Source organism: Pogoniulus pusillus, chromosome Z (genome assembly GCF_015220805.1).
Source record: "Pogoniulus pusillus isolate bPogPus1 chromosome Z, bPogPus1.pri, whole genome shotgun sequence".
In the NCBI taxonomy this organism is placed as follows: Eukaryota; Metazoa; Chordata; class Aves; order Piciformes; family Lybiidae; genus Pogoniulus; species Pogoniulus pusillus.
The window spans coordinates 44,402,155-44,426,238 of record NC_087309.1 but is presented as its reverse complement, the minus strand read 5'-3'; the positions used below and the strand labels follow the sequence as shown (position 1 = coordinate 44,426,238).

Genomic DNA, 24,084 nt, shown 5'->3' with positions numbered 1-24,084 from the left:
ATTAACTAAATACTTAGGAAGAAAATGGGACAGTTTGCCTGATTTAGGCCTTCTTGAGCCTTCAAGTTCAAGTGTATTTCGGAAACAGACTTTTTGTGGAAAGGCTGTAATAGCCCCTCTGTAGTGCAAGATGGATGATGCAATTCTCTGGAGGAAAGCAGGTGTTGCTTTCTACTCTTGCAGGTCCCGACTAGGGGAAGCCCTAGTTCTGATCTCCAATTTTGAATTTATCCTGGTGCCACATTCCTGGCTGGCATCATTAACATGCACAAGAGAACGCATCCTGCAGCTGAGTGTGAGGGGCTAAGTACTTGTTTATTGGCTTAGGACCCAAATCTGCAAGTGATCCTTCAAATTCACTTGGGCTTAAGTAGGAGCTGAGACCATAAAGAATGAGAATGAAGGTCTGCACATAGACAGGTGCTGAACAGAAAGGAGCCAGAAAAGCTTCCAAGTCCAGCAGTTGTACAATAGCCAACTGCCTCTGGAGTCCATTGTTCGCGACGGAGAATAAATAACCAGAAAATGAAGATGCTTATTGTTCAGCGGGCTGTTAGCAAGTGACATTTCAGATTTCTCCTGCATAATTTCTTGCATGCTGCTTCAGTTTCCTGTAAGTTATGAAGCATTTGGGGAAAGAGAACGCACTCTCAGCAAGCTGTATGAATGTAGCCTAAGAGGTTGTATATAGTATGACTATTCTAATGCCATCAGTACAAAATGTTATTAAATCTCATCCTCTGTGCACAATGTTACAGCTTGTGAGAATTTCAGAGTACGGCTAGCTACATTTTTTTTCCAATCTAAAAATGGAGATACATTGTTTATTTGAGTTATGCTAGAAGGAGGAGTGCAATAGTTAGAAAAAATGATGATAGTATAGTGAATGAGAGGACACAGCCTCAGGCTGCGCCAGGGGAGATTTAGGCTGGAGGTGAGGAGAAAGTTCTTCACTGAGAGAGTCATTGGACACTGGAATGGGCTGCCCGGGGAGGTGGTGGAGTCGCCGTCCCTGGGGCAGTTCAAGGCAAGATTGGACGTGGCACTTGGTGCCATGGTCTAGCCTTGAGCTCTGTGGTAAAGGGTTGGACTTGATGATCTGTGAGGTCTCTGCCAATCCTAATAATACTGTGTTTAATAACTGGGTTTAAAGCTTTTAAGAGCTGGGTGGAAATTTAGGTCTTGGATCTGGTGGAGAAGAAACGCTAGCATTGCAAGCTCTTCCTCCGTTGAGGAGGCAATTTTTTTTGTTGTAGGCTGAGGGTTTATTGGGAAAGTTAGTTAAAAGGCTGTATTCGCTAAGGAAGTGTCAGCTCATTGCCCAGGAGCTGATTGATGCGGTTAGTTTCTCACGCTGGACCCTGGGCCACAGTCCCTTGCACTGAAGAACAATCAACACCACAGAGTTATGTTCATGTTAAAAGACTGAGCACATATTAAAAAATAAGTATGATTTCTTGTGAGCCAAAACATCCCACGGAGGTGGAGCGACTTAGAGGATACGTTTACATTCTGCTTGCCCAGGAGGAGGAATTTCGCTCCGGCACTTCAGAGCCCGGTCCCACGCAGTAGCATTGATTTTTCCCTTCCCCGGCGGGCCCCACCCGCGTACCCGGCCGAGGAAGCCAGTCAGCAGGACTGCCCGCTGGGCAGAGGCGCCACAGCCGCGGCGGTGGGCACAGAGGCCTCCGTCTCACAGGCCGAGCAGAACCACAGCCGCCGGGGCCCGGGAGCAGCCGGCGCGCGCCCGCGGCCGGAGGGGGCGGGGCGGGCCGGCGGCCCCCACTCGCCAATCAGGAGCTCTGTCACGTGTGCCGCCGTCACCCAATCGGTGAAGGCGGAGCCCCTCGGGCCGCATTCAAACGGCGGGCGGGCGCGGCGCGTGGGGCTGCCCGTTTCCGCGGCGACGGCGAGGCCTGGCTGCGCCCATGGAGCCGAGGTTCGTCGGCCCTGGGCCCTATCGCGCCACCCGGCTGGTGAGTGCCCTCCGGGGCTGGGCGCCCCGCTCCCTCTTTCTTGTCTGCATGAGCCTTATCCCGTCCAGGTGGTGCCTCCGCGTCCGACGGCGACTCTCTAGATAGTCTCCCTACTGCCTGCCTCCCTTGAGGTGATTTGGCTGCCTGAGTCTGCCTCCCTTGCCTGGTCTCTGTGGCCTGAGGACCATGCGCGCCAGTGTCGGCTGGCTCTGGGTCTATCTCGGCAGCCGGTCCTCAGTCGCGACTCGGCTGGACGGTCTCAAATTGAAGCCCACCGAGTCTGTGTGCGGCGACTGGACCCATGTGTCCTGCTTAACTGGAGAGGCGCAGAGCTCGGCAGAGTGGAGTCCTGTCTTTTGTCCAGATAAAAGCCTGGGTGATAGTAGAGGCGTAGATAGTACCGCGAGGGTGGTGTCTAGACAATTATCTCCCTAAAACTGGTGCTTTTGCTTAGATTTTACCTCTTTAAATCATAGTTTTAGCTTTCAGCGTTTTACCTCTTTAAATCGTAGTTTTAGCTTTCGGCGTGATGCCTTCTTACACCACTTTGTGCAGCTAAGGTGCATCTAGAAGAAGACTGCCCGCAACTGTTAGCTTTGTTCTTTATCCCTAGTGGAACGAGATAATAGAACTTTTTCGAGCTGGAATGCCTTTACGAAAGCATCGGTGTCGTTTCAAAACCTACGAGCGTTGCTTCAAAGCTTCGGAAGCAGTGGACTGTTTACATGAACTGCTTGGTTCTAATCAAAACTTTGGACCAGAAGTGACTCGCAATCAAACGGTTAAGCTGCTTAAAAAGTTCCTGAAGAATCATGTTATTGAAGATATTAAAGGACGATGGGGCAAAGAGGACTTTCAAGATGACGGCCAGTTATACAGGTAAACCTATACAGGGTGATTGAATAATTCTAGTTTTCCGAAACAAGGGGTAAGAACTCATGTGCATTCGTTTTAGAATTTTTCTGTCGAATGCCTTTGAAAAGGCATTAACATCTTCTCCCTTCCTCTTAAAGAATTTAATTTCTTTAGTGGCAGACAACTGTCATGACTCAGTATTTGGCTTGGAGGGGGTCTCTTGTGGTGTTTTTTTTTTTTTCCCCACTTCTTTTGAAGGGCATTTGACTCTGTTACGTTCTGTAAATACTAACAAAAACTCCTGTGTCTTTTACAAGGTAGTGAGTTCTGGTTGCTGTTAGACATCGCATTTGCCAGTGTTGAAAGAATGCATATCAGGAAGGCATGGATAAAAGTAAGGATGCCATTTGGCATCCATTTCTCTTCCCTCTACAATTTCAATTGACATTCTCTAAAAAGAGGCAAAGTTTTATTTGCTCACCTTCAAGGGTACTTGTTTACTTATCCTTGTTTACCTTTTAAACTGGTGGGTTATTAGGCAAGGAAAACAAGGTTGGTTTTTTTTTTTTTTTTGTTTGTTTGTTTTGTTTGGTTTTTTTAATGGAAGCAGAAGTTGCAAGTTCTGAACTTGTACCATGCTGTAGTGTCTCATTTAGTGAAAAAGTGCTGTAAAAGTGAGACCATTACCTTAAGTGTAGATTTGTAACTGCTATTAGAGTGAGTTTTCTTTCGAGGAAATGAGAGCTATCTTCATGCAAGATCAATATAAAGAATAGGTCATCAATAAGGTTATATTTCTATTTACTGTTTCTATTGTTATATACTTAGAGAACATTTATCTATTAATTGCTTCATTAATGAATTATTAATGCTGTCTTTGGGAAAATGAAATACTGAATTTCCACTTGATGTGGAGGGAGCTAGTTTTTATTTTGTTCTATGATCTTAAGTATTTTGCTTGCAGTGTCTAATCTGTGCACTGATGCTGTAAGTGCAGTTGTTCAGTACTCTGCTAATTTATTAATCTGAGATACTTTAAAAGAGATATACAATATAATTGTTTTACATTGTCTTAAACTTGGGTTAAGATGCTTTCTTACAAAAGTCAGAGTGGTAGTAAAAGCATCTATCCTGCCAAATAACTTAAAAACTCAAAGCAATTTCAATCAACTTTAATTGAAGAAATTTGAAATGATTTGGGAGAAATAAAATGTTACTTCCAGACTTGGTTCCATAAAGGGAAATTCCATGCAACAGGTAAGGGAAATGTTGAATTTTAGAATTTAGGACTCAAACTTGAAGGACACAGTGTGTTAATGGATTTGTATCTGAAGATATTTTGGAAAGCTCACACAAGAAAGTCTTTTGCCAGTGTCTCAAAACCGTGTATGTCTCTGCAGTCTCTGAGCTGAGCGTGTCTGAAGGCTGGGAAAGGATTCTGAGGAACTATCATGTTAGCTTACCCATTCATCAATTAGTTTAGGTTGGGAAACAGACATGGGAGACAAGAAGAGTTGCAGGGGAACCTCATGTAGGTCTGGAGAAGGTTAAATCTAAAGGCTTAGTGTGGAGTGGGTATTTTAGTTGTTTAAATGGAGCTAGAAATGCAGTTAAGTTCAAGTACAGCACATGGTTGTAAGTGTGGTATTGTTTTGACATGTTCCTAGGACCTGTCCTTCTCTGTTGATTCTTAGGGCAGCGCTATTGGTTGTTTTTCACTAGGGCCTTGTTTGTTTGTTTGTAGTAGTTTTGATTGGCATCATGGCACATTGAAATTATTTTTTCTTCTCTCCTTTGTATCTTCAGCCATGACTTTCCTGAGCTGCAGGCTGTAGAAGTTGGTTGAGTTAAATATTTCCATGCTTTTCATTTTCTCTGTGCTCTGCATAACGATTTGATATTGGTCAAGAGAGCTCTTTTGTTACATCTATGTTAATAATGTTCTTTCTCTGCCTCTCAATCAAAAGGTAACTAAGGTACAGACTGAACATTTTTTTAGATTAAAACAGCATACCTTTCATGCTTCTTGAATTGGTGCCATCTTTTTCCTACTGGGCTTGCTGCATAAGGTAACTGTGTAGGCTATTTATGGTTTTGGTGTTTGGCTTTAAATCATAAAACATGCTTTTCTCCTTTTTACAGAAGTGAACATCAGGTTTTACAACTCGCCATTCTTCATGTATTTAGTGTCCTGGCAGCTCCCTCTGGTGGACTACCCTAATGTTACGTTTTAAATCTATTTCTCTGATGATAACTGATAGCAGTACAAGAAACTTCATTTCACTGACAGTGCCTACTCTGGAAACTGTAATACGCTTTATTCTTTTTATGTAACTTCTTGTGTTAACTTACTGTAACTGCAGTATGGTCTACAATTGTCGTGCATTACCTTTGCTCGTAAGTGTGGTAGTCTGCTTTGGCTTATTCCTCAGAGTATGCAAAACAAGTTGTTGCTACCTGTTGATGTGCCTGAGAGTACTGGGCAAGCATTAAATGTGAAGGTGAGAACCGTGTGGCTTCTAAAAAGAACAAAGATCATCTGTGTGTCCTGACTTACTGATTCTCTGTAGTCTACAGTTTCAGAAGCTGTTGATCTTTACTTTCTTTTTAAAATTTGAGCAATTGTATTAAGTGCAAAATAGTTAGTACTCTTGCATTGCTAGTAAACTCCTGATAATTCAGCTGTGGTGCTTGTTACACTATTGAAAGGACAATGCACCTTGTTTTTCTGCTTGTAAGAATTCATTATTTTACGTATTGGTTAAGAATTGGGGCAGAAAATGTCATGTAGCTAAAAACTGAGGGGAAACAGTCTACTGTTGAGACTACTCTAAGGCAAAAGAAGAAACAAAAGCTACAGAACTTTTAATTATAACCTCTAAGAAATAATGAAGAGCTGAAAAGTTTGGAACACTCAACAGATGAACATTTACAATGTAGTCTGTTAATTTAAAAAGCAAAGTCTTGCAGAATTAGTGCAAGGTGCTTATTAGTTTTGCTCAGGTTTGTCTGAAGAGATATTTTGTGGTATTGCATATATTTTGTTGAAGAGCATTGTGGAACAAGCCAAATGTGGTCAAAACCATATGTTTAATGCCACTGGACTAAAAAGCCTGCAATTTAAAACCTAGTTAAATATTGGAACAACCTTAAAAGGACGGGGAAGGATTTTTAGAGAAAACTCAAACATTTATTGAGTATGAGAGTTTTCCTTGTAGGATATAAAATCATCCAATAGTCTGTCACAGACAGAACTGTAATTTACACTCTTACTAAAAAAGTGAGTGAGACTGAAGCAATTTCTGTCAGGAATATTATCATCTAAAACCTAGGAGTGCAGGTAAACAAGATCTAATCTGGGGCAGCCTGATTATATCAGCTTCATCAAACTGAGTTGTCTTTCTGATGTGCTCCCATTCTTTTTATGCACTGTGACTTAAGTTTGGCAGTAGTTTAATTCTGATGATGGTCGAAGATGTGACTGAGCTGGGTGTCTGGTATAATTTACTTTCCTTGTTTTCTGCAAGAGCTATCTTAGAGTTGTTGTTTTTATGGTTTGTGTTTTGATTTTTGATTGTTTGTTGCTGGTTTTGATTTAGTTTTTGGTTTGATTTTTTTTTTTTTTTTTTTCCCCCCACTCTTGAAATGCCTTAAGTGAATGAGTTTCCTTCATAACCAGATTGAAAAATACTCTGGAAAAGAACACAAGATATAATCTCCTAGAAAATATATAAACACGTAAGAGCATGGTAATGTGAACAAATATATATGGACATTTGTATGCACAATAATTAAATCCAGGAATTAGTCATGTAACTCTGTTACGTAGCTTTGCTTTAGGAGACGCATACTAGCAGTGTAATGTCTTCTAGTGAGGAACCGAGTCAGTTGTCTATGTACAGGCTGTTGGTATCATATTCACCCAAGTCTTGGCTCCATCAGGTACAAAGAACCTGAACTGTTTTGAAGCAGCAGATTTACTCCAAACAAAATATCTTATGATGTTTTTGTGTTACTCAGTATAAGTCTTCAGGCAACAGAGTCACACTGTTCAATGTCCATCTCTTTGCTACAGTTTTTGCATGTGAAGGCCTACTACAGTTTTGGCAAATGTGGAATAGGGTGGAGTTCACAACCACTGAAAATATTCTCTAATCATAGATTTCCTCCTTCCTCGCCACTGAAGCCATATCCGAAGAAACCTTCCTGTAGAAAGGAAGTAATTAAATTTCCAGACTGGAATGAACCCAAGGCTGGCACTTCCCAAGAACATATCCCAGTGAAATCAATCTCAACAGTAAGATAACCAGTTTTTATTTCTCAAGTGTTACCATTTAGAGCTAGTGCCCTAGCCTATTGTCTTAACTGTAAACAAGAGTAAGTTTTTCCAGAGCATTCCAGTCAAAAGAGTAACAAATTTTAGGGATTGGACAAAGAATGATGCAAGGTAAGCTTATCTAATTCCATTGGCCTGCAGAATATTTTGAATTTACAGCACAATCTTCCTTTCTCTCTGGCTACCTTCTGCTTGGCTTCTGGCTGCTCTATCTCTGCTCCTGATCTTGCATGCAAGCTGACTGCATTCTGTCCTGGCTTTGTTAGGTACAGTGGGAAGGGGGGAGGTACAGACAATGTGCTGGTAGAGGTGGGTGGCTTTTGTGCTGTTGTTGAGCTGTAAATATATGGAAATATATTTTTTATACGTTTATTGCCTTTTATATTTAGTCTAGTTTTGCAAATATAATTTCATTTAGCTTCCAAATGTCTGAATAAGTGGGGTAAATTTACTGTAGAGGGTAAATTTCCAATCTTTTGGGTGGCAAATCTAAACCATAACACCAAGATGCATGCATATTCGGAAAGCAAAACTGAACAAATCTTCTCTTGGTGTACAAAATACTCAGTTATCAAATGAAGTGTAAAATACTTTTATTTCAAACTTAGGTGAAGTTGTTCTTCTTGATGTGCTGAGGATGATGACTTTGAATATTCTTTCTGATATAGATGGTGTCCTCAGCATCTTAAATTCAGTATGGCTGTATTTATCACTATGTTTGCAATAGGGACAAGACAAAATAATTATAATCACTTACACTGTAACTTTTATTCAGCCACTCCATGTAGCAGAAGAATATTACTTCCTTCCTAGATGCTGAAAGGCTGTTAATGATTCAAATTCCATTTTCATAAGGTATATGCTGTGGCTAAGAAGTCCTGCTTTCATTGTGTGGATGAGTGGGAATCATTCTGCCCCATGCTTATCTGGACTGATCCAACTTCTGTAAAGTTGTTGAACAAACTGTTGTTTTTATTAGCAAACCCAAATTGTATCAATTCTTGTTATCTGGACATCTTAAAAGCCTAGATTTATCAAATTACATATATTCTAAGCCTTTCCTCAAGCATGTCTTGTATAGGAACTCTTGGGATAGTTTTGGCCTTTTATTAGTGCTCACCAGTGTAGGACGCTAGCCTTTTATTCCTTGGTGATCTAGAATCTGTTTTGAAAAGTAGCTCCTTCCATTTTGCTGGACATCTAGAGATCCTGAACAAATGCTTATTCCAGCTGTAATCCAATTATTTATGTACAGAGTTAGTATACATTTGTTATGCCTAGATGCAGTTAACCTCCACACAGCCACTTGCTTAGCTGCTACCTTCATCCTCAGTGGGATGGGAAGGAGAAATCTGGAGCAAAATGCATAACCCTGCAGGTTGAGATAAGGAGAATTTAGAAGAAGTTTTAATTGCTGGGCAAATATCTGATGCAGTTTCATTGTGTTATATTGTTGTCACAGAGGGGTTTTCACTATGCCTCCCTTATTTGGCGGAGGAGAGAAATTAATTTGAGGAGGTATTAATATTTTATAAAAATATAATTTATTAAAATTAATATTTACAAAGTCTTGCCACCCCCAGCCACTGTTTAGTTCTTTTGTGCAAATTTATTAAAACTATTTAGAGATATAATATATGCAGGGATTTGGTCAATAACTGGAAAATATCAACTATGAACAGAGAGAGAAATTTGCCTTAGGCTTAGTGCCGCTTGGGAACTGTTTGTCCAGCAGGGGCTGAAAACTGTGCCTGCTCTAAGGCAGAGGCAACTTATATTACAGAGGAATTAAGCTTTACTTGTAAGTGTTGCTCTTAATTATTAATCACCCTCCCGGGGTTGTGTCATAGCCTGTGCCCAGTGTCCGGACATCCAGGGGCTCTGTGAGGCTGGAATCTTCCCGGCTTGAGAGGGAAATGATGAATCTCCCCAGTCTCTGGAGTAAACAGGTTTTCTCTAACCTTTTCTCCTGGTGTGAGGTGATCTCTGCCTCAATGCTGCTGGTTCTTCTGGATGCTGCGTGTCCAGGGATGATCAGCTGGCAGGATTCCAGGAACAGAAGGATGTTGTCCATGCAGTACAGGAGAAGGATGTCCGTGCAGTTTCTGGCACGGTCTTCTGCACAGCTAGCAGGCCATGTGTGAGGGTGCAGACAGTTCAAAAGGTCTGCAGTCCTGGTTCTCTCCAGGCTAAAGCAGCGGGCATGCGGTGTGTGCCAGGCTGCTGGGAGACTGAGCTCCATGGATAAATGCAAGATAGCTGGCCGGTATGCACAGCTGACTCTAGGCTTAGGGGGCTGTCGGCTCCTCATATATATGTATGGGTGCAGGCTTGAATGAGCTTCTGTATCTAAAAGTATGCAGACAGGTTAACTGCAAATTAAATCAATGCACGAGGTCTTAGCCTCAGTAAGCTCCATGTAACGGCCAGATTCTGTGTCTGAGCCTTGCAAGTAAGTCAGGGCAGCAGGAGCTGCAATGTGGATCAGAGAGCTGAACTGTGCTGCAGGCAGGGTCAGAGAGCTGAATCTGAACAGATCTGACGAGAGCTGAGTCTGAACAGCTGAGTCTGAACACGTGGTGCACCTTTGCACCCCTCTTTATAGACTGTGAGCCGAGATTAATGCGCCCCTTTGGCCATCAGAGTGACCGATAAGGTTGGCAGCAAGCCAAACTTTACCTTAATAGGCAGAGGCTGTTTGCCTGGACTCTCCCAAATATGGGGATCATATGGGCGGAGCCCAGGGATACACAGACTGTGTGTGTGTGTGTGTGTGTTACACAACCCTACTCACTACCATGGGTCCTGGCAGAAAAACATGTCCAGGCATGTAGAGGCATAGGGAAGCCTCTGTACGGGCCTCCAGGCCCTCCACGGCAATTGTCCAACTGTATTCTTAATTTCCTATTGAGCATCTTGTCCTGTTAAGAGTTAGCAAAAGATTGCCTGTATAAATCTGTGCTAGTTTGAAGCTAGCTGGTATATTTTGGTGAGAAGAATTAGATCATAGGCTGTGAAAAGGAAACAATGGTGATGTCTACTTTACTCATAGGCTTGCTGAGACGTATAAAAGCAAAAATACAAACATAGATAACAGTTGCTGTGTGTGTCTGGCTGCCTGCACTTTTCTCCATAACCTACTGTCTGTGTAACTAATCCTTTTGCTTTCTAACCCCCCCATAGCCGATTCTCCAAACTCATCTTGAATGTAAGGCAAAGTCTGGGATAAGGTAGAGGGATGGAAAGGAGGTGGAAGAGTGGTTGGGAGACCCTCCTGGGTGCTCTGGCTTCTGAGAGGGGTGTTGTGTTTCTGTATTACTTTTTAACCTGTGTATTTCTGCATATAGCTGTATATATGGTAAATACCTGCTTGTATATTGTGCTAAACTGTAAATGCAAAGCTTCATTCCTTAATTTCCAGTTCATCTGAGTTTAGTCTGGCTGATTTTATAAGAGTGGTGGGGTGAGTAACACCCAAACAGTCACAACATTTGACTTAGATAAGACAGCATGGAGTCTGGTATAGCTCAAACTCTTTCACTGGTGGTTTTGATTAATACAGTGAAGCGTAAGTTGAAGTAACTGAAGCAAAAGTACAAACTTCTTTCCGTCTCTTTTGTAGAAAAGCATAACTTCCACTGGGATGGTGAAGTAGACAGGTAGCTGAAAGTGATGGCACCTTAAACTTCTCCAGCATCAACTGGAACAATTGTTGACTGTGTGGATTGATGGGCATGGGTCTCTGTAGTGAAACACTGATGTGAAGACCAAATGCTCATTTCAAAGGGTGCTATTTTATTCAAAATATATCTAGTTTAGTGTCATGGAATGATAGAAGATTAGTACTTGAAGTAGTTAAATACACTCTCGAAGCAGAATTTGTGGTTTGGTTCTGATCGCATGGAATACTGTTAATCTGCTTTGGGACTTTCATCAAATCAAAGAACTGAGAATGATTAGGAGTTTTTCCGTTAAAAGGACACTGCTGACACAAACTGTACTGTATGTTGACCCATCAACATATCCATGTCAATCTTTAACCATCAAGCCTGTATATGAAGGTTAAGTAAAGGATAGTAGTCCCTTGCATTCTTTGCTTTACTGCTATGATAATGGACTGGATTTGATTGATGTCTTTAGCTGTAGCTATGTGCTTTTACTTTGTTCATGTACAGAACCTGCCAATGAACTTAATGTTCAGTTATGATTGGTGTATGCAGAACAAGGATTAATATAAGGTTTTAATATTTTTTCCAAAATTTTCTGCATTATATTTTCCATAAGCAGATATTTAATCTTAGGGAGGTGGCTGAAAAAAAGTGGTTGAACTGATTGTAATCACAGAGAGGAGCTGAACACAAGACTGAAGGCCACTGGCTACTGAACTCTAATGGTTATTCTGACACAATTTTTATCATTGGACTGGTTATATAACTGAGAAAAGATGCTGTACCTCTGAGAAACCTCAATCCTCACTTGTGTCGTGGAGATTTTGCTGGAATTTAAGACTATTTAAGATACTTATAATAGGAAGCATGCTCTACTGTATCTGTTGCGCTGTTTAGTACTTGAAAAATCATCAATTGATGCAGTGTTTTTTCTGATTTCAGAGCTCTGAGATGTGGTACAAGCGACACAGTATAGCTATAGGGGAAGTACCAGCATGTAAACATGTGTTCCGCAGAGAATTAACACAAACAAATATAGAACAGATATGGAAATCCATGATTTTAGCACAGTGAGTATAATTCTAAATCATGCTGTTACATTGTGACTGTGTAATAGTCTTGTCTGTCTTCTCTAGTAATGCTTGTAACTTCACCCTCTCTTCATTGCTGCTATCAAAGCCATAGTGGCTACATTAAATATATTGCTTGTTATGTGGCTAACAAATTCAGCAAATAAATTTTGCAAGGGAATTTTATTGTGCTTAATACCTTTTGATTTTTTTTCCTGTGTTATTTAAGTCCATTCGTTCTGTGGACTTTGTGTAGCTTAATCTTTTTTACTTCAGGACTTTTGTCTTGTTGCTAGAAAATTGAAGCACTCCTCCAGAAGTGCAATACCATGAAACCTTTCAGACAAGTGCAGTACTTCACATGAGCTAAGAATTGGCTAATTGATTGCAGAAGGCTTTGAGATTCAGATGCTCTACCATTTCTGAAAGGAATATCCACTGCAAAGTTAAAAGCTTTGCTTTAGACTATTTATGCAGGAGAAAAAAATAAATACACATTACCTACTTTTACAGCACAATTGAAGCGTTATTGATGACTACTTTCATCTAGACCTAGCACATTATTTCCATGTAATAAACGGAAGCCAAGGTGAGGAGCTCCAGCATTGCTATGATCAGCAATGAAGTGATGTAACATGGCACACAAAGGGATTTCCTCAGCCAGGGTAACCTCAGAGGAACAGAGCCCTGCCAGGAGACAACAGCTTGTGCAACAGAGGTGGATGAGACATGGATAGGGCCAGAAGCAAAGATGGTCAAGCTCCTCCATGCCTACAAAAGAAGTTTCTCCTGAGCACTAGGATCTGGGTGGTCAAACAGGGTGTGGGACAGCGACTGGTGCCCAAGGAGGGCACTGTAGCTCTGCCAGCTTGACTAGGGAGCAATGGTATCCACCTGGCAGAAAGCAATGGCCTCTCTAAACTCTGCATCCATCACAGCTGACATTGCTGCTCAGATGGAGCTCTAGTGAGAAAATGCTGGTATTAGGCTACAGGGTGTTATGCTCTTATGCCAGCACTGGTCAGCAGCAGTTGAAAACACCTGTGGGAGGTACTCAGGTAGAGGAACTCCTCTGCTTAGTAATACAGCTCTGTGTTGAAATGAGTAAGTTAAGTAGTATCAGGAAGTCTGACAGGGAAGAGATTACTGTCATTGCATTCTACCTTCCCTGGGATAGGCCTGTTAGGCAGACAGAGCACTTGAACTGGGGAATTACTTGTGCTCTGCCTAGCTGAGCACAGTGACTCGAGGGATAGTGGGCAATGGCACCAACTGGACTGAGGTCATTTGTATGAAGTTTAACAACGCCAAATGCTGGGTGCTGCACTTGTCACAACAACTCCATGTAGTGTTAGAGGCTTGGGGAAGAGCAGATGAAGAGTTGACCAGCAGAAAAGGACTTAGGAGTGTTGGTTGACAGCTAGCTGAAGTTGAGCCATCATTGTGCCCAAGTTGCCACAGTCAACAGCATCCTGGCCTGTATCGGGAATAGTGTGGCCAGCAGGAGTAGAGACATGGTTATGCTCTTGTAATTGGCTGTGGAGAAGCTGCTCTTCAGATTCTGTGTTCAGTTTTGGGCCACTCACCACAAGGACATTGAGTTGCTGGAGGTTGTCCAGAGAAAGACAAGGAAACTGGCAAAGGATCTAGAGAACAAGTCTTCTGAGGAGCAGCTGAGGGAACTGGGATTGTTTAGTCTGGAGGAGGTTGAAGGGAGACCTTATTGGTCTCTACAATTACCTGAAAACTGGTTGTAGTGAAGTGTCAGTTGGTCTCTTCTCTCTAGTTCTGGTGACTGGAGATAGGACACAAGAATGCAGAATGAAGCTGCAGCAGGGGAAGTTCAGACTGGACATTAGGAAAAAGCTCTTCACTAAGAGATAGGTCAGCTACTGGAACAGGCTCCCCAAAGAAGTGATCACATCCTAGAGCCTGTCAGAATTCATAGTGTCATCTGCCTGGATGACGCTTTTAGTCATATGGTTTACTTTTAGGTTGTATTGCGAGGAACAGGGAGTTGGACTCGATGATCCTTAGCAGTCCCTTCCAACTTTAGATATTCTGTGATTCTGTGAAATGGAAAAGTGTCCCTTTCAGAATTGTGCTTATCCTAATACTAAGTTTGCCTTTTTCAGATTAGATGATGTATGAACTATGTGCCTATGTATTTTTACAGATTACAAAAGGTCTTGGGTTTGGATTCTCTGGATGAAGTTTTAGACACAAAACTTGTGAATTCAACATATATAGTCCAAAATGCATACAATGTCAATAAGCAAGGCATTGTCATTTTAGAAGACAAATCAAGTGAGTATAAGTTTTCATTTAATTTATTTATATTGTCTTTTGCTAGTACAGAAAAGGGGTACTTCTAACATATATAAACATGTAGCATCTTTATACTTGTATGACCACATCCATACTGGGTTTTCTATGAAGTGTACCACTGTTATCCTCATATGTCCCAACAGTAAGAACCAGTATTTATTCCATATTCACTCTCTTAAAAATATTACTGCTTTAGCAGGGTTGATAGGTGAAGATAAAGAAGCAGAACTTCTAATTTATGAAGAGGGATATTATTCACTTCCTGATGGCTTTGAGAGTCAAGACCTTAACTGCCTGAACTGGAGTGTATGTGTGAGGGAAATGTGTACTATAAGTTGGGAAAGAATCAAGATGTACACTGAGAGATGCTTGCATTTCTCAGCTTTCAGTCAATATGCCTTAAAATTAGTACTGAGTTTTCTTCCTCATGTGCAAAGCAGTTTTAAGTAAAGCATCTTTGCTGCTGTAATATATTACTTATGATATTATTGCCCTCATATTTCCCTCAAGACATATAGACAAGTGAAATGAGACTGGAGTCTGTTTTGATTTGTGAATGAAACTTCCTTTAGAGCACATATATCTTCTTTGTAAAGACAACTGTAGTGCCTTAAGATAGTAACTTCCTCCTTGTAGAAATAACAGAACTGAATGTATGAGTGCTTTCCATCATGACCATTTCAGAGTGAAAGCTCCGATGAAATGCACTAGTGAAGATGTAACTTGAACTAATTTGGCTGAATTTTGCAGGGCAGGTTACAAATTTTTGATATCCATTTTGTGGATTAAGTTGTAAAAGCAGTGAGCATAATTGATTGATTGAGTACTACAGTTACTAAAGTACAGATTTATTTCAAGATAGTTCTCAAATTAAGGTTTATGATTTGTTTTTTCTCTCTGCAGAAGAACTACCTCACTGGATATTATCAGCAATGAAATGTCTAGCAAACTGTAAGTAAATTCAGTAGAAAGGAAAGTGAGAGGGGAAAAAAAGAACAACCACCACCAACAACAAAATGAACACATCCCCCCAAACCCGAACAACCCTGCCACCAACTAAAACTATTAAAAAAAAACTAAACAAATAATCCCCAACCAGCCCACCCAAACAAGAACAAACAAAAACCCAAACAAAACAAACAACCCTCCCAAACCACCCAAAATAAAAACACCCACCCCTGTAAAATACCAATTGAGTTGACTGTATCTTTAATGCTCTATCAAATCATCTTTGTATTCATAGTCATTACTTTTTTATCCTGGTCGTTGCCTTACAGTTGGAAAAGATCTGCCAGCATATATTCTTCTGACAGTGTAGTTTATTTAAATGAAATACATAAAGGTTTATCTGTTCTATTAATATTTTCCTTCTACTATATGTTTTCACTAGTCCAATAAGCATAGATCAATACAATTTCACTTACATTTTGAAAAAATATTCTGAGTTTTGGGGTATGTGTTTTCTTACTTGATGCTCCATATTTATTGACTGGAATAGAAAACCAATTTCTTCCTCTTTTTTTTCTTTCTTCTTTGTAGGGCCAAGTTACTCATATTTGAAACAGGCTACATACTCAGGATTTGAAAGAGATGTCTTCAAAACTATAGTGGACTACTTTGGACAGATGAAAGAACCTCTTCTCACATTTAATTTTTTTGATGTTTTTGTTAGCATTTTAGGTAAGGAGTTCAAGATGTAATTGATTTCCTGGAATTATTTTGCCATACTCAAATAGTATCACATCTCATTTGTTTAGGAGCTATCCTGTCTGTCCTACGTAAAGAAAAGTTTGATACTTAAATTCTTTTCATATCACATGGCAGTTTTGTTCTTATCTTTTTAACCACATTGGTTCAGAGTTCCTCCATTGCTTGTCTTTAATTTTCAAAGGCTTCTTTCATTGCTTAGCACTTAGCACTGCCAAACCTAACACAGATTTAAAGAGATTGGTGGTTTTTTGTTTGTTTGTTTTTACAAGTGCCTAAGCATCTTAAAAACACACAGTGTTTCAGAAATTGCTCTACTGAGTTTAGATGAAGAAAGGATTAGGGCTGTAAGGACTGTTCTTAATCCTGACAATAAAACAGCTGAAGGAAATTGAAATAATTTATTGCTTAAGCTTAGAGAAGACATTAACTAATGTAGTACTTTAAGAACAATCTGCAGTTATTCATCATATATATTTTTTTTAAACTTACTATATCTGATTGACCTATCCTATAGCTGTAGATGGCCCACTGAAAGACAGTAAATGTGAAAATACTTGCTTATGTTTTATCATTATATATCAGAAAAAAGTAACTGAGTGCAAAAGTAAGCATGCTTTGTAGCTTTTCTGAGCTTCCCTAAGGGGGACAACATTGCTTTTAATAAACTATTGAGATTAAAAAGGATTTCAGAATAGCATTTACATTTCTGGAATTTAGTATTTTTATACTTGAATGATCTTGCATCAAACTAAACATAGTTAATTTTACAACTTCTTTCTCTTAGACAACAGATATTCTTGATAATATATTTTAAATTGTTCCTCTCCTATCATAGTCTGTTCCTGCTTGCATTTCTGTTCTATTTCACATCTTTCAGGTTTTAAAAATTTCATTTCACAGATGTAAAAATGAGAGGAAATAATTCATGCCAATGTTTATCTGGAAATAAATGTGGAAATTGTGTACTTCATAAAAAAAAAACAGGCATCAATTTTGTGGTATCTCACAAAAAAAGGTGTTAATATGGAATTCTTCCATACTAATAGGATTAGCTTTACACCAAATAAAAAATCATGGTAATGTGAGCTTTCAAGAGCTACACAAGTTTATCTTCATTTCTTACATAATTATTTTTACATAGTGAGCATATATGTTTTAAAATGTCATGTTTTTCAAGAAACATGCCTAAACAGCCTCCTTCAGACACTCAGCACGTGTATTTGAATGGCAAAAAATCTGCATTTGGCCTTAGTGGGACTATTTGAGATATCTGAGTTAGGCACCCTCAGTGATTCTCTCACACTGACCTGGAATGGTTTTGGGCTAGATGGTCCTCAGATGGTCAGTCAGCATGGGGTACCCCAGAACAATGGGACCAGTAATGATTAACACTTCATTAATGAGATCAGTGGTGGGATGGTGGGCATGCAGATAATACAAAAGGGGGAAGAGCAGTTAATACAGCAAAAAGTTGTATTGCAATGCAGAGGGTTCTCAACAGGATGGGGAAATGTCAAGCCCTCTCCTTGGTGGGAAATAACTTCATACATCAGTGCATGTTGAGGGTGACTGACTTGGAAGCAGTTTTACTGAAAAGGTCTCAGCAGTCTTGGTGGATGCTGTGACCATGAACCAGCAATGCACCTCTGTGGCAAAGACAAATAGCAGCATCCTTAGCTGCATTGAGAGTGTTGCCTGTAGATTTAGGAAAACTGAGGAAAATCTTTCCTCAGAACTAGTCAGTAATTCCAGCTGGGGCCCACAAAATTATTCAGGGTTTAGAACATCTCTCTTACAGGGAGAGGTTCAGAGCATAGACTGTTTTAGCCTGAAGAGAAGGCAGCTCAGAGAAAATCTTCTAAACGTGTATGTATGGGAGGAGTAAAGAAGAGAGAGACAGACTTCTATCAGTGATCCAATAACAGAAAAAGAAGCTGGACATGAACAAAAATACAGGAAAAGTTATTTATATATAGAAAAACAGCTTTAAATGGAGTGAGATCAAACACTGGAAAGGTTGTGCATAGAAGCTGTGGAATGTCCATTTTTGGAGATATACGCAACTTGACTGGACATAGTCCTGGGCATCTTGCTGTGGGTGACCTTAGTTTGCACAGATGGAGAGATCTAGGTAATTTTCAGAGATCACTCTTTGCAAACTCTATAATCATATGTAATCAAACCAGACCTATCTCTTTGTTATCTTGCTTGTTCCTTTAAGAGAAATTACTGTTAAGCTTCAGTTATGCAGATGCTTTGCTCTTGACTTGTGTTTTGTTCTGATAGTAGTTCTATTTCGGCAAATGTGTAGTACATTCTTCCTTCTCTTCTGTGTAAGTATCTAAACTGTTACATATTCTACTTTGCCTGTCCAGTCTTCTCTCTCTGTCATGCTCACATTCTGTGTTTTCTCAAGAAGTAGCCTTGCATGAATAGGGAAGGACAGTTTTTAAAATATTATGTTAAATATCATGGAAATACATTGTCATAGGTTGGGAGCTATAGGGTTAAATCCCCTAGGGACTAGAGGAGTCCAGGGGTGGACACCAGAAAGTGTAAAATTGTTATCCAATCCTGTAATTCTGCTATCTCTTTTATAAGATGACAGGGAGGCCAGCTTGCCCTCCTTTCCCTCCTGCCTGTTGTGTCTTGCAGGAACTACTAATTGGAAGAAGCATGTAAAGAGTAGGCTTGTTTGGGTCCTCCACAGGCTTTGTTTGGGCCTATGGGTGGCAGGGGCACTTGGAATGGGGGGAGGATTGGAGCACTGGGGATTGTAGATTAGTTTCGGATTGGGGGAAAATTCAAGTGGATTGCTATGGATCCTGTATATGCTTGTCGCGGAGGGGGATTCTGCCTGTACGTCAGTTGTGGCGGAGGGGAGAAATTAGCTGGGGCGAGATAATATTATATAAAAAATACATATTTATTAAACTCGATATTCTGAACTCTTGCCACCCCCAACCACTGTATATTAATATTAAAGGATTCTTACATGGTTATGAAGACATTATGGAGATATATATCTACAGAAACTTGTTAATAACTAATTAATAACTAGCAAACATTGAAACTATTAACAGAGAGAGAGAGAGTTTTCCCCGCGGCTTAATGCTGCCTGGGGTCTTATACTATTTGCCCAGCAAAGCTGAGCTGAAAGCTGCTTTCTGGTTTATGGCAGAGGTAATAGAAATTACAGAGGCATTCAAGTATTTACTCACAATTCAGATTAGTAAGAAATTGCCCTCCGGGACTATGTCACAGCCTATTGCAAGTATCCAGTTCTTCAGGGTCTCTGCCTGTGGACTTTGAGGCTGGAATCCTCTGGCTTCAGGGGAAATGGCAGTCTCTGACCTTGTGCTGCTGATTTCTGCTGGCTGCTCTCTCCAGGGGTGTGCACGCAGGCAAGCAAGCAAGTGGCGGAGCTGCAAGCAATGTGGGGAAGGCTGCACGTGAGCCTGTGCACCCCTATTTATTAAATGTGGGCCGAGAGTTAATGGTCTCATTGGCCACTTGAATGACCAATCAGGCTGGCAGTCAGCCAAACCTTACCATACTAGGCAAAACCCACAGGCCTGGACTCCAGATATGGGAATCACATGGGCCTAGCACTAGGCAAGCACGAGCTGGGTGTGTGGGGCTTACACAATCAGGTGTCCTGGGCAACTGACTTTATGGCCCCGGTCTGTTGTGCCCCTTTGTGCTCGTTTACCCCTGATCCAGGAAGAGACATATGTCCAGGCAGAGCAGGCATAAATAAGCCTGCTTTCGGGCCTACAGGCCCTTCACAACAATGCTCTAATATATTTTTCTGTATCTTTCCTTTCAAATGTAATTCTGCATTTCTCTCTTATTCATTTGAAAGACTCTCGATCTGTTGGCTATTTAAAACTCATGACATACATAACGGAGAAATACTGCCCTGTCTCCTGATCTTGTATAAAACAGGTCTACTGCAAAAACACAGCAAGGCTGTAGAAGCTCTTCAGATATCTTGTCTCCTGCTGCCACCGGAAAATCGTAAAGGATTACAACTGTTAGTGAGGATGATGGCAAAAATCAGCTGCAATAAGGATTTGCCGCCTCTTTCTGAATCCGTGCGGACCAGGACCTTGGTATGTATAACATAAGATCGAAGGCCTTTGGAGTAGCACAGGTAAAAGGTTATTACTGGAGAATGCAGTTTGCTTGCTTGAAGAACAGTTTGTCTATTCAAGCTATGTGGAAACCTATTCTGAATTATAATAAATTGGGGCTTCTTTGTAAATTGTGAATAAATAATGTCTCAGATATTAACTGTTTCCTGATCTTTCAGAGTTAAATCACCACTGATTTAACTATTAAGCAGGAAAAAAAATACTGTAGATGAAGTCTCTAGTGCACTGCAGACAGTGTGAGAGACAAGAGCTACCTGCTTGAGTCGCAGTTAGGAATATGGAGCTGAATGTCTTGATTTGCCTGTTTTCAGGCATTTAAAAAAATTTCTTACCAGTTTATTTCAGTACTATTTTTTTTTCATCACTTAACTATAGCAAACTTGTGAATAATTTTAGTCAGATTTTGCCAAAGCCCTGTTTTTTTTGCTTATACTTTTTCAGTATGACTGCTTCACTGATTTTTGCAAGAGCACTTTATTACAAAGTTATTAGACATAACTTGGCAAGTTTGACCGTAAGAACACACATTACTTGTAGGTTAGTTTTCAATCCTTTTGCAAGAAGGGCAACAGAACACTCAGCTGTAAAACCACTCCATAAAAACCGCATAGTAGCATGGATAAATCTGAGTTTGTTTCACAGCAATTAAGTTTTTTATTAACTGTGAATGGTATTTGATTAAAATAATGGTTTTTTTTTACTGTGAGGTTATAGCTTAAAGATAGTTTACATTTAATGAAAATAATTGTTATAACCTGAATGTTATTTTCAGAAGTGAATTCTTTTAGAGTCCATGTATTTTGTATTAACTTTAAAATTCCTGTGTTAATTTTAAAATCTCTGGAATATTTGTGTAGTGTTTAACTGGAAAAGCCATGTGAAGTAGTGATTTGGCAAGGTCTTATGTATGAGTCAAGTCAGTGTTACTATCACAATATCTTTTTTAAAAAAAATATACTGATATATTGGAAGTATGGTGAGTATTATGCTGTCAAAATCTATTTTCTTAAAGATCGGTTAGATTGACTCCCCACTCCTAAACAGAAAAAATACCCGATAATGATGGGATTTTTTTCCCCCCTCAGATTGTTCAGGCATTTTCCCGTTGTATCCTATGCTCAAAGGATGAAATGGACTTGGATGAACTGCTTTCTGCTAAACTGGTATCTTTTCTCATGGACAATTATCAGGAAATTTTAAGTGTTCCTTCCACCTTAAAATCTTCTATAGAAGAACATATTATACATCTCCAGAGAGTCCAAGTAAGTATCTAATGAAAAAAAAACCTCTCTTATATTTCTGTGCTTCCAGATCAAATTGTGCTTTTTAGCTCCAGTGTCAGTTCTTGAGGACTTTGTTCTGTCTCTGCTAGCTTATGAATTACTAATTAATATTAACTGCTGATATTCAACCATAACTATGTTTACATGACACTACACAGTTCTTATCCCTAAACCGTTCAAGAACTATAAAATGTTTGCCTGTTGGTCAGCCTCATTTTATCCATGGAATGAGCAAATTGTATCTGTGATATTAAGAAACTGTGAATGCTAAACAGTCTGTCCATCCATGTTCTGATTTTTCTTTTGGAGCTATCCTTACTTGCTCAACCTTTCCATAACTGTTTTTCTCTTTCCTGATGCTGTCTTTTAGTCAAAGGTGATTTTTAGTTCTTCCTTCATTAGAAGCACTAAAAAGTAATTTTTAACTTAATTATAGAGCACAATAGGCTTCCTCTGTTTCACAGCTGCTTTTTTTTTTTTTGTCTCTTCCTTCAGATAAAGTATGCTGGAGCTGAAACTGGTGCAGCTTTTCCTCCTCCATCATTCTGTCACCAAATCAGTGCAGATGAGTTTGAATGCCAAAGGGCAACTGGCTCTCAAGAACCACTGGCAGCTTTATTGGAAGAAATTGCAACGAATAAAGAAATATCAGTGAAAGATAAGAAGAAGAAACTGAAGCAAGTAAATAAAAAATCCTCTAGACTCTTTAACTTATCTAATACTTGACAAAGCTTTTTGTTTATTCCTGTAGAGAGTTACTGAGATTTAAAGTAGCATTACAGGTACTCTTGGGAATTGTCACGTAATTTTCTGTGTAGAGGCATAAATAGCTTTCCGGCTCCAAAGGTGGAGGTTGCACTTCATAGCTTTTTTTAATCTTACAAGCCTAAATTAATTTTTTTACTTAAACTGATGTATTTTTTTCTAGTTTCAGAAATCCTATCCTGAAGTATATAAAGAACGATTTCCTACTCCTGAAACTGAAGCGGTGCTATTTGCAGAAAAGAATAAACAGAAACCGCCAATTCTGATGTGGGCCTTAAAAAAGCCTTTTCAACCATTTCACAGAACCAGAAGTTTTAGGATGTAAATGGTTCAAATTGTATCAGTAAACTGAATCAGAGTGTATTATTAATGGATCTTATGCAAGAGGAGCCTGAGCAGCATATAGTCACTCAAAGAAAAAACAACAGAGAAACTACTGAGGTGGTAGAAAAAGTCAAAGGAACTGGAAAGTTTTGAGGTGGTATAAATGTGAGCTATTGCCAGTATTTTTGTAAATCATTGTTTTTTTAAATGTATGTTGTTTAATAAAACTGAACAAACTTGTGGGGATAATCTATACATAGGTCATGAAGTACACTTACTGTAGTTTGATTTGACCATTTCAAGGTCTGAATGTACTCTTGTGTAATGTGTTGTTGGTAACTAGTCCACTTTTTTCCTTGTTTGTGCCTTTTTTCTTCTCTGAATATGAGTCTTTTGTAGTTTGCTCACATATCTTGGGGAGCTAACTTGGTGTATATGCTTGAATAAGTAGAAAACACTGGATTTTGATTTGCTGTTGTACATTTTTGTGCTCTTGATATATAAGACTTGTTTTGGAAAATTGTAAAAACTCATTTCTTATTCATATTATACATTTCAGCCTGTGTCAAGTCCTGCTGAAGCTCCACTAACCTCTGTAGTGCTGCCTCATTCTTTTAAGCACACCGGTCTTTTAAGTCTTTTTCCATATCCTCTAACTAAATATTACCATATAAAATTAGATGCTTGACAATAGCACTAATTTTATCAGAAAAATTTGAAATCTGGAAGCATGCATACCTTTAATGATTTAATTTGTTTGGCATTATGAAATCTACTGTACCCTTAACTTTACTGCACATACTTGATGCTTACAGCACTTTTAAGCTGTTAAAACATTGCTGTTTTCTGATACGTATGAGTGGTGATTTCATGTTATCCAGGAGAGATTTGAAAGAGCAGCATTGCATCACTTCCTGAATGTCAGACTAGTCATGCAGGAGTGAAAACAGCTGAAGTCTCAACAAATATGTATCTGACATTTTAGTAAGTGACATGATCACTGTTTTGTATTGCAAAATTTTTACAGGATTTTCACTTTGCTAACCTCCTAACCAGTCAACAAGCTTTAAGATGTGTATTTCATCCTGTAGATTGGGATGTTTCTTGGGCAGTGTGATTCTGAATAGTTTGTGTTTCCACAACCTGTTTTCACACATCAGTTATACTTGAACTATCAATATTTTTCTTAAGCAAAATTGATACAAAAGGGTACTATTTTAAAATAAAGACATATTAAGAACAGCTTAAGGCCGCTTCTTACCTTTTGTACTGGGTCTTCAAGGGTGACAGCTTTTTAGGTGTGTCATACTAATGTGTTGTATGTCAATGTGCAGTCCAACTTTGACTATGACTAGACTACTCATATAAAAATTTGGTTATGGCACTAGTTCATTAGGTATAATAATGAGTGAGGTTGTTTGAAAAGTAAGTCTTGCATAGAAGTGGAAACCTACTCTAAGAGGTCTCTGACATCAATTTCTAAATTGCCGACAAGTAGAAGGCAATCTGTTGTTTCAATGGCAAATTTCACTGCCATCAATAAGACTTCTACTGTCATGTTGAATTTTTTTGCCCATTATTACTTCCCAAAAAGTCAGTATCCTTCCTGAGT

General features: G+C 39.6%; 1 protein-coding gene across 1 annotated transcript; it reads left to right on the top strand.

Annotated features, from left to right (window-relative positions):
• Positions 1-1,906: 1,906 nt before the first annotated feature.
• DEPDC1B (DEP domain containing 1B) lies at positions 1,907-23,714 on the top strand. The gene is made up of 11 exons (XM_064176577.1): positions 1,907-1,976; positions 2,590-2,855; positions 6,993-7,128; positions 11,778-11,905; positions 14,082-14,212; positions 15,137-15,184; positions 15,773-15,913; positions 19,892-20,058; positions 21,186-21,362; positions 21,879-22,064; positions 22,312-23,714. The coding sequence occupies exons 1-11, from the start codon at positions 1,929-1,931 to the stop codon at positions 22,471-22,473; spliced, it is 1,590 nt and encodes a 529-aa protein (XP_064032647.1). The 5' UTR covers positions 1,907-1,928; the 3' UTR covers positions 22,474-23,714.
• Positions 23,715-24,084: the final 370 nt, after the last annotated feature.